The 15,273-nt window shown below is 41.3% G+C and overlaps 2 protein-coding genes across 2 annotated transcripts; both read right to left on the bottom strand.

The window, feature by feature from the left end:
• Window positions 1-1,482: 1,482 nt before the first annotated feature.
• LOC115563656 (uncharacterized) lies at window positions 1,483-3,283 on the bottom strand. Its single transcript, XM_030386976.2, has one exon. It carries the CDS (start codon window positions 3,188-3,190, stop codon window positions 1,484-1,486), a length of 1,707 nt encoding a protein of 568 aa, XP_030242836.1. The 5' UTR covers window positions 3,191-3,283; the 3' UTR covers window position 1,483.
• Window positions 3,284-3,293: 10 nt separating this feature from the next.
• Window positions 3,294-4,895, bottom strand: LOC115563655 (uncharacterized). The gene has a single exon (XM_089260112.1). The coding sequence runs from the start codon at window positions 4,893-4,895 to the stop codon at window positions 3,294-3,296; it is 1,602 nt and encodes a 533-aa protein (XP_089116238.1).
• Between the last annotated feature and the right edge of the window lie 10,378 nt (window positions 4,896-15,273).

The raw sequence follows: 15,273 nt of genomic DNA, 5'->3' as shown, positions 1-15,273 counted from the left end.
ACAGAGCCTAAACAATTGTGTTCAGGCATGAACATAAGAATATACGATGATCGTATACATGCCTCCGACGCACTCAGCGACTAGCAGGTAGTGCGCTGTGATAGCGATAAGGGCCACATGTACGGACTGCATAAATATACAAATGAACACCAACCCTTGCAACCCCAGAGTCAGATAACGAAGGAGACGAGCGCTGAGCCTTACAAACTCAGCGATAGGATAAGAATAGCTAATGGACCAACGCGGAGTCTTACACACTCAGCGATAAGATAAGAATATGTAATAGCCCAATGCTGAGCCTTACACACTCAGCAATAGATACATTAGATTTAAGGGTTGAAATTATACATGAGTCTGGGTATATAAACCCAGGCTCAGAATAATAAAGATCAATACGAAACTAAACACCATCTTAGTCAAGTGTATTCGTTCAAATTGCGTTCATACATACAGACGAACGGACAGCAAGACAGATATTCACAAAGTCAATATACTTATTTCACTTTCATGAATGAGTATCTAAAGTAAGCAGAGAGCAGCTCTCATAGTACTACTATATATTATTGGCATTCATCTCCTGGTATTTGGTTCAACGTAGACCCCGTTGTTAGGTCCCACATTTATTAATTTGTGCTTAATAGATAATTAAGATTAAGGTTACAGTCGAGCCTGATTAGTCATGCGATGTGTTGGTCTTATCGGCCATCGAAATGTCAGCTTAACTGCTTAATTATTTGTTGGGACAAAATTACCAATTGGTATAGCTATTTAATTATATTAAACAGCTTTCAGTGAAGTATTTGACGTAATACTAATTATTGTAAATATCTTCACACCATGTAAATCGCAGGAATATAAATTATTCTTTTTGTTCTTATGTATAATCGATTTTATTTTCGTTTATTACTTCCAAACGTTTCATGGGGTAGTTGATCTAGTGTTAGGATATGCAAGAATATATCGTGAGTCCTGCGAAGAAATTTCTTACGCCAACCTAGATTTCAAAACGTAGTCGCGACTGCTCGACTAGGAAATACTCTAAGCCCTCTAAGCTGATGTTCTAATCATTCTCCACTTCTTTTATGCATACATACATGCACATGCATCCGAACGCACGCTTAAGCTCAAGCAGTGTTTGGGCGTGGGGTGTAGTGTTGATAATAGTATGGGAATTTCTCCTCTTGAGGGATTACCTTCAGGCAACTTTCAGAACGTGATCATCATATACAAATGTGTGTATGCTACAAAGCCCGAGTATCCAGTACTTCAAATAAAAAATCTGCGTGTTGATGAAATGTATAATTACAATAAATGTTTGCTCTACAGTAAATGGAAAATTATCGTGAATAAATATAAATATGAAATTCAATTTGAAAGACATCTAACAATTTTTTTTATTGCCGTTATACAAAAAAAGAAAGGTACGTTTTATGAATAAAAATGTGAGTAATATGAAAACGAGAATCGCAAAGCTTTGTATTCCTTACGTGTTACCCTGAAGATAACTTCTCCACCTCTCAACGATAAAGCACAAAGAGGCCAGTAATATACCAATCAACCAGAGAGCAGCTGCCGCGTAGTAGTACTCTAGATCATTGGAATTCACCTCCTGGTATTTGGCATGGTTCACAAATCGTAAACGTCCACTCTGGATCCCATTGATGAAGCCATCGGTTTTCATTTTCAGCAAGATTCCGCCTTCGAACATTCGCCGCAAATACCAATTGAAGATCTTTAGGTAGGGTCGCCCGTAAGCCGCGGGCATGAAGAAGGGTTGCTGGTAAATGATCTGCGGTAGCTTGTGGAAAAGCGGAACGCGCAAGAACTTCTGCTGGTACAAGGCAAACTCAATGCTATCCGCAAAGCCATTGTGCAGCATGCTGACGTTCAGCTCGAGCCGATATCTGTCCACCAGTTGCTCCGGTGTGACTACGAGGCGTTTGGCCAGTTGCGGATGCAGGTCGGGCAGATTGAGTAGAAACTTATACTCGACTTCCTCTTGGGGCAGCTGGTAGTCCGTTCCCTCCAAGTCGTCGAAACTGTTCAGCTGCTTTTCATAGAGGCCCGCCGCCAAATTGCTGGAGAGCTTCGCCAGGTAAAGATTGGTCAGTATGAGGCCAGCTATTATCATTATAACGTAAACTAAAAGCCGACGCGGTCTTGGAGGAGCAGCTAGGTCTCTACCAGGTGATAAAAAAAGCACTAGTCGCAGAATTTGCAAAAATGCATCACTCAAAGTTACCCGACCTTGAGAAAGCAGAAACAGCGCCCCGCTGCAGTAGCTCAACATGCCCAGACAGGTCATCCAAGTGTGCCAAGTGTAGGGCTTCAGCAGGTACATATACCTGGGCAGCAGTCTGGCTGATGGCGCCATGAGATAGCTGTTCTCGTGCCAGAGTACGACGCTGCTCGTGAAGTTCGGAGTCTCTGCTAACAGGTATGGCAAGAAGTCGATGAGACGAGTACTAAGTGCTTCATTAGCTTCTTTCAAGGAGTCCAGCATGTGAGTTCGTATGCTGCCTTTATAGTGTTGAATAAAGTCTAAGACCATGCGAAGCATATAGCCAGCATACACAGTTCGATTTCGCTGATCTCTAAAGAGAAAGGCCCGCGGTGCGCTGCTGGGCAGGATGCCACAAGTTATTGGAAAGCCATGGAAGTCCCAAAGCAACCCACGAGTGCGATGAAAGTACTCCAGCGTATCCCGCATGACTAGCAGTCGAAGTTCTGGATACGGCATGTAACTACGGAGCTCTTGAGTATGCGGCAGAGCCACCAAAATATGCACCATGCCCTGACGCCAGCAGTGCGAAAAGAGCTGAAATAATTTACCTGGCGTTGCCCCTGGATAAACGATGAATACCTGCAGCTGCTGGGCACGCCACAGCCAGGATGTAAGGTACCTGACCATGCTGTGGGCATGCGCATCGTCCAGAAATATTATAGTCAAGGCTCGCTCACTATAGTTCCCGCTAAGTACGAGCTGCAGCGTCGCATTGCTTACCAGCAGTGTTGGTAGAACCTGCTCTCTGGCTGGCAGGAGATTATCGAAAACAGACCTATTTCCAAACTGGACGTAAACATTCAGTTCTATGTTGTATAAATCGTTGAGCTGGTCAATGCACTGGCTGACAAAGCGGCCCGGCACCAACGACAAGTTCTGCAGCGTGTTCAAGTAAAGCAAATCCATTTGAGTTCTGTACTCCAGAGACACTATGAACTGCTTTTATAGCTGTAGCTGAACGTATACCCCGTTATTAGGTCCCAATTTTATTAAAATGTGTTAAATAGCATTACAATTGAATTTGATTAGTCACGTAATGTCTTAGTAACTCCAGGACGAAGCAGAGTGAGGCCAGCATTAAGCCCACGCCCCACAATGCAAACGCATAGTAATAAAATTCCACAGCAAATGGCTTGCGCTCAGTCCTGTCACTTGTAATAAATTTCGTAATGCCACCCTCGATAGTGTCCAGATATGCATCGGTCTTGATCTTTTGCAAAATGCCGTACTCAAATATACGTCTTAGATAACTATTTATCAAATTTAAATAAGGCAATCCGTTGAGCACTGGAAAGGACATGAAGCCATCCGAAAGACTTTTCGGTATCACCTTAAACAGGGGAACTTTCAGAAGGTGCTGTTGAAATAGAAAGCCATCTAAGCGATCTTCATATCGAGTATACATGTGACTTGTGTTCATGGTTACGCGTGCAGCTTCAAGGGCATCCGAGTCAACTCTGCTAATGCGTTGCTTGATGATTTCTGGCATGAATGTTGACTCATTCATAAAATGAGCATAGTAACTATCAGTTAGTAAGGTGTAAGAGGAACGCTCCAAATCCTGAAATGTATTGTAATCCTCCTCAAACAAACCCGAGGTTAGCATACTTGAAAGCAATGCGACATAAAAATTCGTGAGTATGAATCCACTTAAGAGCATTATAAAATGGATGACAACCTGTTGCCAGTTGGCAAAGATGATCCTCGGCTGTGAGATAAACAGAAAATTGCACCAACTGCTAAGAAAATATTTGCCGATTTCGGAGCGTCCATTTCTGCTACTACCATAAAGCATCAGCATTCCATACCCAATGGCTCCAATCACTGTGAGCCACAGAGTCCACGTGAAAGGGCGTACAAAGTACAAATAGCTCGCAATTGGCTTAGCATGGGGCACCGCTAAACGTAATGGAACGAGATGGAGAGGTTTAGTGGATGCTATTTTCAAATGGGAGTGTTTGATATAGCAAATAATATCAATGCTACGGTTTACATATAGAGTCATACCCGTATCGTACAAATCATCAACGTCAATTTCTTTTACTATATATATCGAAGAATTATACCGGTGCGTAAACCCCTTGAGCGCATTGTACAAGTAGCCACTATACACCAGCTCTCCTCTTCGATTTACATATTGAAAAATGCGTGGCTCAACCGTGAATAGAAGAGTCCTAACCGGGTACTGTTGAAAATTCAGTAGATGGCGCCACCTATTGAGGTAATCCTCAAGCAGCGGCAATCGCAAAGTGCGAATTGTTGGATATGGATTGTAGCTATATAACAGAATTTCGGGTCGTAGGTTCTGAATGAGAAGCACATTGATGAAACCGTTTCGAAAGCAGTAGCTGTAGAGATCATTCTGCCAGTTGCTGGACTCTTCCTTAGTTATGAAAACGATGTGAAGTTCATGTAGCTCCCACAAAAGGCGTGGTAAAAAGTTCATGAGCCGAGGGTCGAGTGGATAGGTCTGTATGTAAACTATGGTTAAAGTTTTTTCGGTAAATCTTCCAAGAAGTTTAAAATCAAGTATACTGTTATCCGATAGCTGAATTTGCATCTTTGGCGTATCTAGCTGTAACTCCATTGCTTCTTCATTGGTACTCTCCATGTTAATAAAGATGTTAAGTTCTATCCCGAACGCAGAGTTGAGTTGTCGCAGAAGTTGACCCACTTCAGATTGTCTCGTCTCGCCTCGTGCAGCATAGTGTCCACTCAATTGTAAAAGAACTATCACTTGAACAAGACTTCTTGTTATCAAAGATGAATAGAAGCCACATAACATTGTTGCTGTTTCTAATAGTTTCCAATAGTCAAGACTCTCTGGTAGTCCAAAGAACACTAGGCACATTTCTAAGAGGCAAGTGCGTTTTTAATGGCTTTGACTGATTTTTATCTGATTGAACTAGACCAGTAAGGTTTCAATTATATCTAAATTCAGGGGGTGCGCATTGGTCTTATCGGCCATCGAGTAAATGTCAGCTTAGCTGCATAATTGTTTGTTGGGACAGGGCTATTTGTTCTAATCTAACCGAAAACTACCAAATGGTATTGCTATTCAATTATATGAAATATACAAAAATTATTAAATTAATCCATAGGCCTTTCTTATTCTTATCATATTTTTCATGTCACGTTTACGAAATCATTATGTCATGAATACATATTTAAGGAAAAAATCAAGATATAACTGTCTTGGCGGAGTGCTCAACTAGGTACTCTAAAAGCATCACCGCGAAAATCCTAGAAAATCCTGTTCTACAAGGAGATATGTAGGGCTCTCTGTAGAAACCGATATCCGAATATTATACGCTTCTGTTATAAGTATGTACATTGCAGGCACACACTTACCGAAATGTGTATTTCGGCTTAGTACAATGTCTTGCTGGCCTGTCCATAAAAAATTTATAGTTGCGCTACTTATGGCTCGTTATAAAAACTAGCCAAAATTATATGTCTCCGCAGAGTGAGGACGGGAAAACTAAATTGGTTTATAGTATTGGAGCTAGAAACTAAAAATTAAATGACTAAAATGCTAATAGCAACCTTTATTAATTTTCACAAAATACATATATATGCACCAAGATGGAAAATTGGCTATGAATGAGTTAGTAGGTTTTTTATGAGTATTTCACCAATTTTGGTGAAGATTGGAGTGCTTGATATTGGCCGGCGATCTGACTACTGCAACAATGTTTGAAACTAGTTAGCCAATAACAGCGGCAGCAACAACAACGGCTCCGATCGCGAACAATTTAAAATTGAAATCGCTCATAAATTCTGGGACTAATTGTAAAGAATGGCAGACCTTGAATTCAAATCAACAGCCCAGGCAGCCAATGGCTACTGCTAAGCAAATGTCTAGCAAAATTATGAAGAGTCACAAATCTAAAAAAAAAAAAAGATAAAAAAAAAATAGCAAACCAGCCGTATACGATATCCATTGTGTTTGAAAATAACGATAAATAAATATAAATTTCAAAGGCAAACATAAAGAGCTATTGACTGTTGACTTTTATGAACAATTAGGCGGCAGCCACCTAAAGAGGCGAATATATTGAGATGCAGATACGCAGATAGAGATAGAAATACATAGATATATCTAATACTGCCATAGTGCGCATATATGGCACACAAGTGCTGCGCTCACATGGTTAATGGGCCGCTCTATGGGTTCTCTATGGGCCTGGCCAACAATAAACTGCAATTGATTAGATCGACAACTGCAGCACGCAACGGCGAATGGCAAAAGCCCAATCGGGGTGTGGGGGAGGCGTGTCGAGGGCGTTGCAAGTTTGTGTGCCTTTGGACTTCAATTAATGCATTCATAGCATTTATGCAAATGGCGGGAAATAATTTATCACCCATTCAAGACGCAACAACAACTGCGGCCGCAACAATTGCATTTGCAATAGCAGTAGTAGCAACAACAACAACAACAACAACAACAACAGCAGCAACAGCAACTATCAAACCTTCCATCCATGCATTGCAATATGAAAAGTTTTGATCATTAGCGTAACGCCCACGCAGTTTACATTAAGTGGGCGTGGTCACAATCCGCACACGTTCTCTCACTGTTTTTTTTTTTTTTTTCGATTTTGATTTTTCTATTCTGGTTTTTATTTTTTTTTTTTGGTGGCGGCTTTGTTTGATTTGCGTTGCTTCAGCTGTCGAGTTGATTTTATTGTTGTTGCATTTTATATAATTAGTACTTAATTTATAAGTTGCTGTGCCGCGAATAATGCACTCGATTGTTTAACTTATTGTTGTTGCTTTTGTTGTTGCTGTTAGGAAATCAGCGCAAGGCTAGAAGATTGAGATTGAATGTCTGTTGTGGCCAGTGCTGGGTGGAGTCAAGTTGTATCGGCGTGAAAGGGGCTTTTTTCGAGCTATCACGATATGGCAACGCTATAATTTATGATTGAACACTCAACTGAGATATACGATTTGCGTTTGCCTTTTTATTTGAATGTTCCACTTTCAATCGTCCGCGACTTAAATGGTAATTTCTCTATCGCTCCTTCTTCGTTCTTGTCAATCCGTTAGTAACGCCCACGCAATTCGACACCCTCTTTGTGTACAGCGAAACCCAAGGCCTGACCATAACATTAAAATAACAATCATCTACCAGTTACTTATCGCCACATCATAGAGACCACCCTACGCCGCTCCGAGCACTCGACGGCAAATCTTTGCCCAACGATCTGTTTAAAGTCTAAGTATGCCCCAAAGCAACAGTTGAGTTATTTCGCAGTCAGAATTGAAACTCTGGCCGTAAAATCAATTTGCCAAACGTCTACAGCTCTATCACACAGTTCACTTAGTCATAGCCTTAGCCATAGACATATTTGTCTTTGGGCACTTCAGCCATCCAGCCCAAATGTCTGAATATTGGCAAAGATCGAACTCTCGACCGAACCATCTGCCATCGGTCAATCAGCAAGCCGGCCTAACTTCAGCTGGCGACTCATAGCTGGGAGCTTTAGCTCAAGCCGAGTATACGAAAATACTAATATTTCTTGTCCATATCAATTGACTTTTTGGGGCAACAGAAATTATATGGCCGCAGCCGCAGTGGACGGTGCCAAAGACAATAATTCGCAATCGATCAAAACGAGGGAGTGGAGGAGACAGTTGGGCTCAGCAATTTTAGCGGCTCAACTAAGGCCAGAGATTTGGTCAAACGGGTCACAGCATCGGGCCTAAGCATTGCAATTGTAATTGAGAAAGTTATCGCTGGTCAGTGGTCAGTGATAATGGGTTTATCGGCAAGTCGATGGACAAAATATTGGCGTGACCGGGGTTAATAAAAAGATTGCTGACCCTTAAGCACTTGCTGTGATGGCTGGGCGTATCGCATCGCTTCGCCTCGATGCGGCTGGCATAGACAGGCATGTGCATTTAAAATTAATTGGATATCATAAAATTGTGGCTGCTGACCAAAGAAAAACAAAAAGGCGAAAAGATTGCTTAATCAATGAGTAGGTGAATGGGCGCTCGTATGCTTAAAGGCGTTGGCTGAGTTTAGTTGGCTGACTAGCGTGAACTTTGCGCAAGCCAAGTTAATGGGCCATAAACATTGCTACGGTAAAAGTCAAGCGATTGTGCGCCTAATTTGTCGCTTGCCAGGCCAATCAGGGTAGCAGCAGCAACATGTTGTCGGCAACACGGCATTAACAAGTGCAACACCAAGATGCCAATGCGTGAGTGTGTGTGTGAGTGCTTTAGCTGTCAATAGCTGACATTTGCAATGGTCCAATATGTTTGACATTCATTGGCAAGTCGCATGCTGCCAAGTGACTGACATTTTGCCGCTTGCATAACAGGCAACAACGTCAGCAACATCATCAGCTGCAACAGCAACAGCAACAGCAACATCTAACAAGCTGCCAAATCGAATGCAGTCAATCGACTGATTGCACTTGTTGCTATCGATATTCAAATACAAATGTCTCAACGGCAAGTGCATCCAAATATCAACCGCTTGCCTTTTGAAATGTTGGCTATTCGCTATTCGCAGTTTATGTTTATATTTATGTTTATGGGCCTATGCCATAAATACAAACGATGCTGTCGCCGCTAGCATATCGATTGATTACCGACGATTTGCTGCCGCTTTGTTATGGTCTTGATATACCCTAAAAGAGAATGTTATAATTTTGTCACACAATGTGAAACGCATGGCGTGAGACGACGTCTCTTTGTCCGTCTGCTCCATACAAATGCTTAATGCAAAAAAATTCCTGCTTTAAGATATTCATAACAATGGACGGCTTGGATTGCAATTATAATATCTCTATAAATCGACCTGAGCGACCAAATACAATATTCAAGACTTTCGCAATTACCATGAAGTTTTGATTTTATTGATGGTATATCTGCAAGGAATTATACGATTTTTTATTAATAAATTCATGCTGTCGGAGATAATATTCTTCTGAACTATATATGTATGTATATATTATAGGGACTCTAATACTTCATATTACACAGATCATTATGTCTTGTTGTTGATGTCGCTCGTGGATAATTTGAGTGTATATGTGTATTCATCAATATTTCATCAATATATATATATAGGTAATTTAAAAGAAAATTTTAATTTTTTTAATATATATATAAAAAAAATTGTTGGCTTTAAGCTTAAGTTGTTTGCAATAACATTAAAATTTTGTTCATATTTATTATTTTAATTAGTATGTCCACTTCGCGTAGCTATAATGCCTTGGTGCTGTCTTACGTGTTATCTTAAGCGCTTTGTCTTTTGGCTTTTAACTCATGGTTATCACTAAAGCATTTAGCTGAACTCGCCCACACAAAGGCTACATCAATGGCTGCAATAACAACTATTGCTGAGCTAGCCAAAAAAGAACAACACAACGGCGAATTGCGGCTTGCGTTAATAGCCATAAAGAGTCAATACAGCTTTCGCAGCAACTCCAAAAAAATATACAAAACTAAAAGCTGAAGAGAAAAGGTGCCGAGGCGCGTAAACTAAGCCATAAAATTATGTTTAACACACCCTCTGACGGAGCTGCGAACAGCGCAAAATGCGTAGGATAAATCCGTTAACTGTCGTTGTTGTTGTTGTCGCTGTGCTGCTGCAGCGACAATCGACGACGAGTTGTTAGCAATTTTTCTTTTTGGCACTTACGACAAACGACAATTAAAATGCAAACAAATTGTACGAATACATATATATATATGTGTGTATGTAAGTGTGAGTGTGCAGAAGGTTTGTCTAAGTGTTTTACGCCATAAAGTAGCGCACTTAACTTGGCCTGCAACAGCAACAGCAACAATCAGAGCAAGAGCTACACCGGCAACATTGTTTTTGCTGCCGCTGCTGCCGCTGCTGCTGCTGCGCACGCGCGCAACATTTTTGTGTGGCTGGAAATGCGGCGAAAGTTGGCGTGCCGTTATTTTAATTGCAACATGTTGCCCGGTAATTTGTCTGCACTCGTAAATGTTGCGACGCTAATTGCCCAGCAAAGAGCACAGCAATACATTGTAGCAACAATAGCCAGAAATGGTGGAGTGGCACCAAGAGAGAGGTGGGCAGCGAATCGTTTCCGAAAATTGATTTGAGTTCGACTAGTGTTAACGCCTTGAGCCACAACTTAGCTAATCAAGTGCAGACCGCCCTCAGGCACACATTAACCTGTCAACGTGGCCAGGTTTGCAACACATTCAGTGAAGGCCGCCAGGCTGAGGACCGAGACCGGGCGTGCGTCGACGTTCGCGTCCGTGAAACGAAATCAAAATCAAAATCTAATCTATAAGTAGTAATCAAATTTGTGCTTGCAGCCAGGCTGCCTGCCGCACAGCCCGTAATTATGCAACACATGTTCAGTGCAACAATTGGCCATAATTTAGTCAAAGGTAATTGAGTAAGCGCGGCCGACGCCACGCCGTTCCGCCGTTCCGCCTGGCCTATCATTATGCAGCACAATTTCCACCCGGGAAGCCCCCAACCCTTGGCAGAGCAGCAGCGCACGCATTCCGGCAGTCGCCCTGATTGAGAAGGCCTCAGGAATTCTGCTTGCTGGCGAGCTGGGCGCCTTGTTTATTTATTTCTAGTTAGACGCGCAATACCTCGCCATAGTTACTTAATTGCATGGCTGTGCTCCTTGGGCATCTGTGGGCTAAGCTCGGCTGCATTCCGTTGGTGTGATATGCAGGTCGTAAGATCTGTGAGCCACCGAGAGTATCCTTGGGGTAATTGCAGTGTTTATTGATTGAAAAGAAGTCAACTTGAGCTAAGCACAGATATGGAGAACGATTGAGATTGCTCTTTAATTTGCGGAAATTGCCACTGCCAGAAGTGATTTTACAGTAGCCAAGCAGCTCTGCAGCAGCAACCAACTGTGGCTCGCAGGCAGACGCTCCATTCTTCCAGACATCACTCTACTGCGAGTCTAACCTTTCAGGTAGAGGAGCTTCTGAATTTAGCTGGCATACTTTACTAGAAAATGCAGTTAATCATTTGCTTATACACCTAGTCTCTAGTCAGCTCTGACAAGCTGCAACCTTCCCCTTTTCAGACCCAAGCCCAAATTAGCAGCAAGTTGTAGCTGGCGCTCCCCCATAAACATTTTGGCAGCAGCCACAGCCCCAAGCTGGTTTTGGGAGCATTTAAAGCAACTGCTATCCGATCTCCGGGCCATATTTGTTGAACACTTCACTTCATTTGTGCCACTTTATACACCTACAAATGTCACTCAAAGCAAAAAACATGTTAATTTACGAAATAGCAAAACTTAAAATACTTTGAAAATAAGAAAAAAACATAACAACAACAAAACAGCAACAACAATGAGAAACAAAGCTGGCCAAAAAAGGCTAAAACTGCAGCCAAATGGAGAGCGAAAAAATCAAACGTCGACGAGATCACAAGTCACGATAATGATAAATCGCAGCTAAACATTTAGCCGGGTTACCACTGCCACAAAAGGTCGAGGGTGGATACCAGTTACAGCAACAATACCAACAACAACAACAACGACAACAAAATGTAGTTGCAGTAGCAGGAAATTTTTATTTACTCATTGTACAATAAAGAAATAAATAACAACAGAACGTCAACAGCAAAAAATGGAGTAGCTAAACTAGCAACAATAACTACAAAATAAGGCAACGTGTCACAGTTCGTGAAATAACAATAGTTCACAATCGGCCCCAGCGGCTGGAAGATCAGAGCGAGACCCAGTGCCAAAGCACAAGCCCGGCCAGAGCCAATATCTTCAGCTTCAGAGCAACCTTAGAGAGCGAGATCAATATCTCAATGAGTTGACGATTGAGCCGGAGCTCCCGAAAAACCAACTCCATATCTGGGGGCTACGAGCTGCCTTGTCATTCGATTGGCTTCTGTACTGTCTCCGCCGTGGATGGAGCCGCGGGAGGGGCGGTCAGAACTCGGTCCATTGCCTTGGTTTATGTTTATTGCTTATGACAATAATAGCAACAACTTTTCGCTTCTGCGATATAAAAATTTATTAAAAAAGTTTTTTTTTATGGCGTGCATAAATTATGAGTGTTTAGTTTTCCGTAAAAGGTCAACAGCAGCGAACGAAATTAATATTTTTGTTTCGATTTCTGATCCCTATTTAAGTTGTTTTGTTTATACTCAACATTTTTAAAATTTGTGTGATCATTCAGTTTCTGCTGCTGATTATTTTGTTTTGTATTTTTTGCCATAAGCTTAGCTGCGGCACGATGTAAACGACCTAAATTAAAGGAAATACTCTATTCACATTGTGATAAACGGTTCATTTGCTCCAAAGCGTGCAGATCAAATATCAAAGCATGAGCTTGATAAGTGCAGGTCGTTTGTATGTACATATATATCCAATCGATATTTTTTAATATACTATAGCTCTGTATGCAGTGTATCGAGTAGTCGGTATGGAATTCTAGCTTTTATATTATTAAGATATCAACTCTTGCCATTCAGCCTCATATTTCTAAAGCTCAAAGAATGGAGCTAGGTTAAATGGATAGTAAATTCACGTCACGATTAAATTAAGTCTCTCTCTTTTACATTCTGTTTTATCTATATTCAAAACAATTTTTAATCAATATCTATATGATTTATACATATTTGTTTTATTTATTGAATGGAATAAAATCAAAAGAACTTAAATGTGATATACATTGGATATCGTGTTCCTTAAATATCTTTTATTCAACCACAAGCTTATTCCTACAAATAAGTACTGAGGCCTCAACTCACGAATAGCTTTTAATATAAAATAATGATAGCTTTTAATAATAAAAGTCAGTTTTTTTTTTTTTTTTTTTTTTTTTTTTTTTTTTTTTAATTGAACAATTTTAGGTATTTATTATATGTTTTGAGATAATAATATAATGGCTTAAATGCATTTAAAGTGCCGTGAAACCGAAATGTTAATTAGTTAAATAGCAAAATGCGATTATTATTTATAAAAGTCAGTAGAAGAAAAAAAAAAATATAGACAAATTGAGGAATAATTTCAGAGATAAATTTGTGAAATTGTTGAATTTCAGCACTCAATAAAATAACTCCAAGCAAACAAAAATAATTTCCCAATAAAAACTCTTGTCTTTTGCTCAGCTTGGCGTGCTTTATTTACTTTTGGTTAATATATTTCATTTATTTAACGTATTTATGCTATTTTTGTATCAATTTCATTCAGTTGAGCGACAGCGATTATCTGACTGTGCTGTTGAGCTCCGCTTCCGATTCACTTATCGACTTAATTTATCAGCGACAAATTCACTAATTCGCTTGAAAATATAAACAAATCGGCGCCAAATAGCCGCTGCAAGCATTTGCCAGGAAAAATCAGTTAACGCTAATCACAAAATGTGGTGCGAAAAGCGTCCAAATGCAATCGCTGGCGACAGATAATCAATGCGAATTCACACGTCTGCAGGGAGGAGCGGTTGCGCAGCAATGCAGTCGGCTAATGGAGCTGATCGGATAGGTGTCAAATCAACATACTCTGCAAAGGTTGTCAAGCTTTTTGCCCGCTATCGCCCCGCAGCCGTGGCACTGAAGCAACGCGGCAGCGTGGCAACATGGCTAACAGCTGGCAGCATGCATACAGAGTGCATATACTGCTGGTTAATTTATGCTACGACATTTGCATAGCGTTGATTACAAAAATGCCAAACGATCCGCCCCCTTTCTCTGGGGTACCGATCCATGTGTAGCAGCAAGCTAACAGATTGCATTTGCCTGCTGGTAACACTTAACGCCGTTGCTGTTGCTATTGCTGTTGCAGTTGTTGCTGTGTTGCATCTAGAAAAAAATCAAAAATGTGTTGAAAACATTTTGACAAGCAGATATTTGTTGCTGTTTGCAGGTCTCTGTTGCCGCTTGGCTGTTGCTGTTGTCTGTTGCTGTTGTCTGTTGCCTGTTGTTGTTGCTTGTTGCCAATTCAATCATGCGAAAGAGCATGCTAGGTCAAATGCCACTAATGAGTTGCCCCACACGCAGCTCGTCTGCAGCACCAGCATCAGCACCAGCACCAGCACCAACAGCAACATCAGACAGCAGACAGCAGCAGCAACAACATGATTGGCACTCAAGGCTATTTTATCAATGTGATAGCCAAGATGTTTCTGGCCTCTATGTGGTAATTGCAGCATCATCTTGAAACCTTTTTCTTACCCAGAGAGCCCCACCAAGCTAGCCAAACAACAACAGCAGCAACAACAACAATAATATAGCCATTGCTGATGACAATCGCATAGATCTGAAGGACATGGGGGTCTTGCCCGAACAGCGATGAGTTGAAAAGAGCAGCTGCTTAGATTTATTGGACATAAGTAGCAGTGAAATGCGTTTTTTTTCTGTTCTGTTCAAGTTATTGCCCACGTTATGCTGCCATCCGGCAGCGACAGCAGCAACCAGCGACAACAATGGTAGCTGCAGCAAAAACCTTTGCAAGCCGCTGGCCACAGCAGGGCTATGCAGATAGACATCATTCATTTAGCGAGGAGTTTATTTATGCCAACGCTGATAATGTCGACGTGAGTGCTTATTACAACGCATTAAATATCAGTTATCGGCAATTATAAACGCATATAAGTACTGACTGATGCGAAGGAGAAGAGCTGCAGGTAATGATAGGTCTGCATGCACTTGGACTTTACTCTAAATCAGTTCAATGACTTAGCGTCCAAGAAAAACATGGATTATAGTCTAATGAGACAGCAGAGCATCAAAAGACAGAGCAGCGCCAGCATTAGGCATCGCTGCATTCGCACATTTGGAAAGTTTGTGGTGGGAATGGTAGCAGCAGAGCAACAACATTAATAACAACTACTTGACTCTGCAAAATCTGCAGTATGCAGTATGCAGTATGCAGCGTGAAAACAATTTTCATCTGCGCAGCAATAACTCAGCTCATTGTCAGCGGCGGCGACCCACACGCTAACCTCGACACATCCGGATGGACGGACGACTCCACATGTGCCGGTCTCGGTAGTTGGGCAGGCGT

This window comes from Drosophila navojoa, chromosome 4 (assembly GCF_054131105.1).
Source record: "Drosophila navojoa isolate 15081-1374.11 chromosome 4, UAZ_NAV_1.0, whole genome shotgun sequence".
In the NCBI taxonomy this organism is placed as follows: Eukaryota; Metazoa; Arthropoda; class Insecta; order Diptera; family Drosophilidae; genus Drosophila; species Drosophila navojoa.
Note: the sequence above shows the minus strand (reverse complement) of the source record. Positions and strands in the feature narration are given on the sequence as shown.

Coding starts and splice junctions, on each gene's coding strand:
- LOC115563656 (XM_030386976.2), bottom strand. CDS start 3,190: ATGGATTTGCTTTACTTGAACACGCTGCAGAACTTGTCGTTGGTGCCG.
- LOC115563655 (XM_089260112.1), bottom strand. CDS start 4,895: ATGGAGAGTACCAATGAAGAAGCAATGGAGTTACAGCTAGATACGCCA.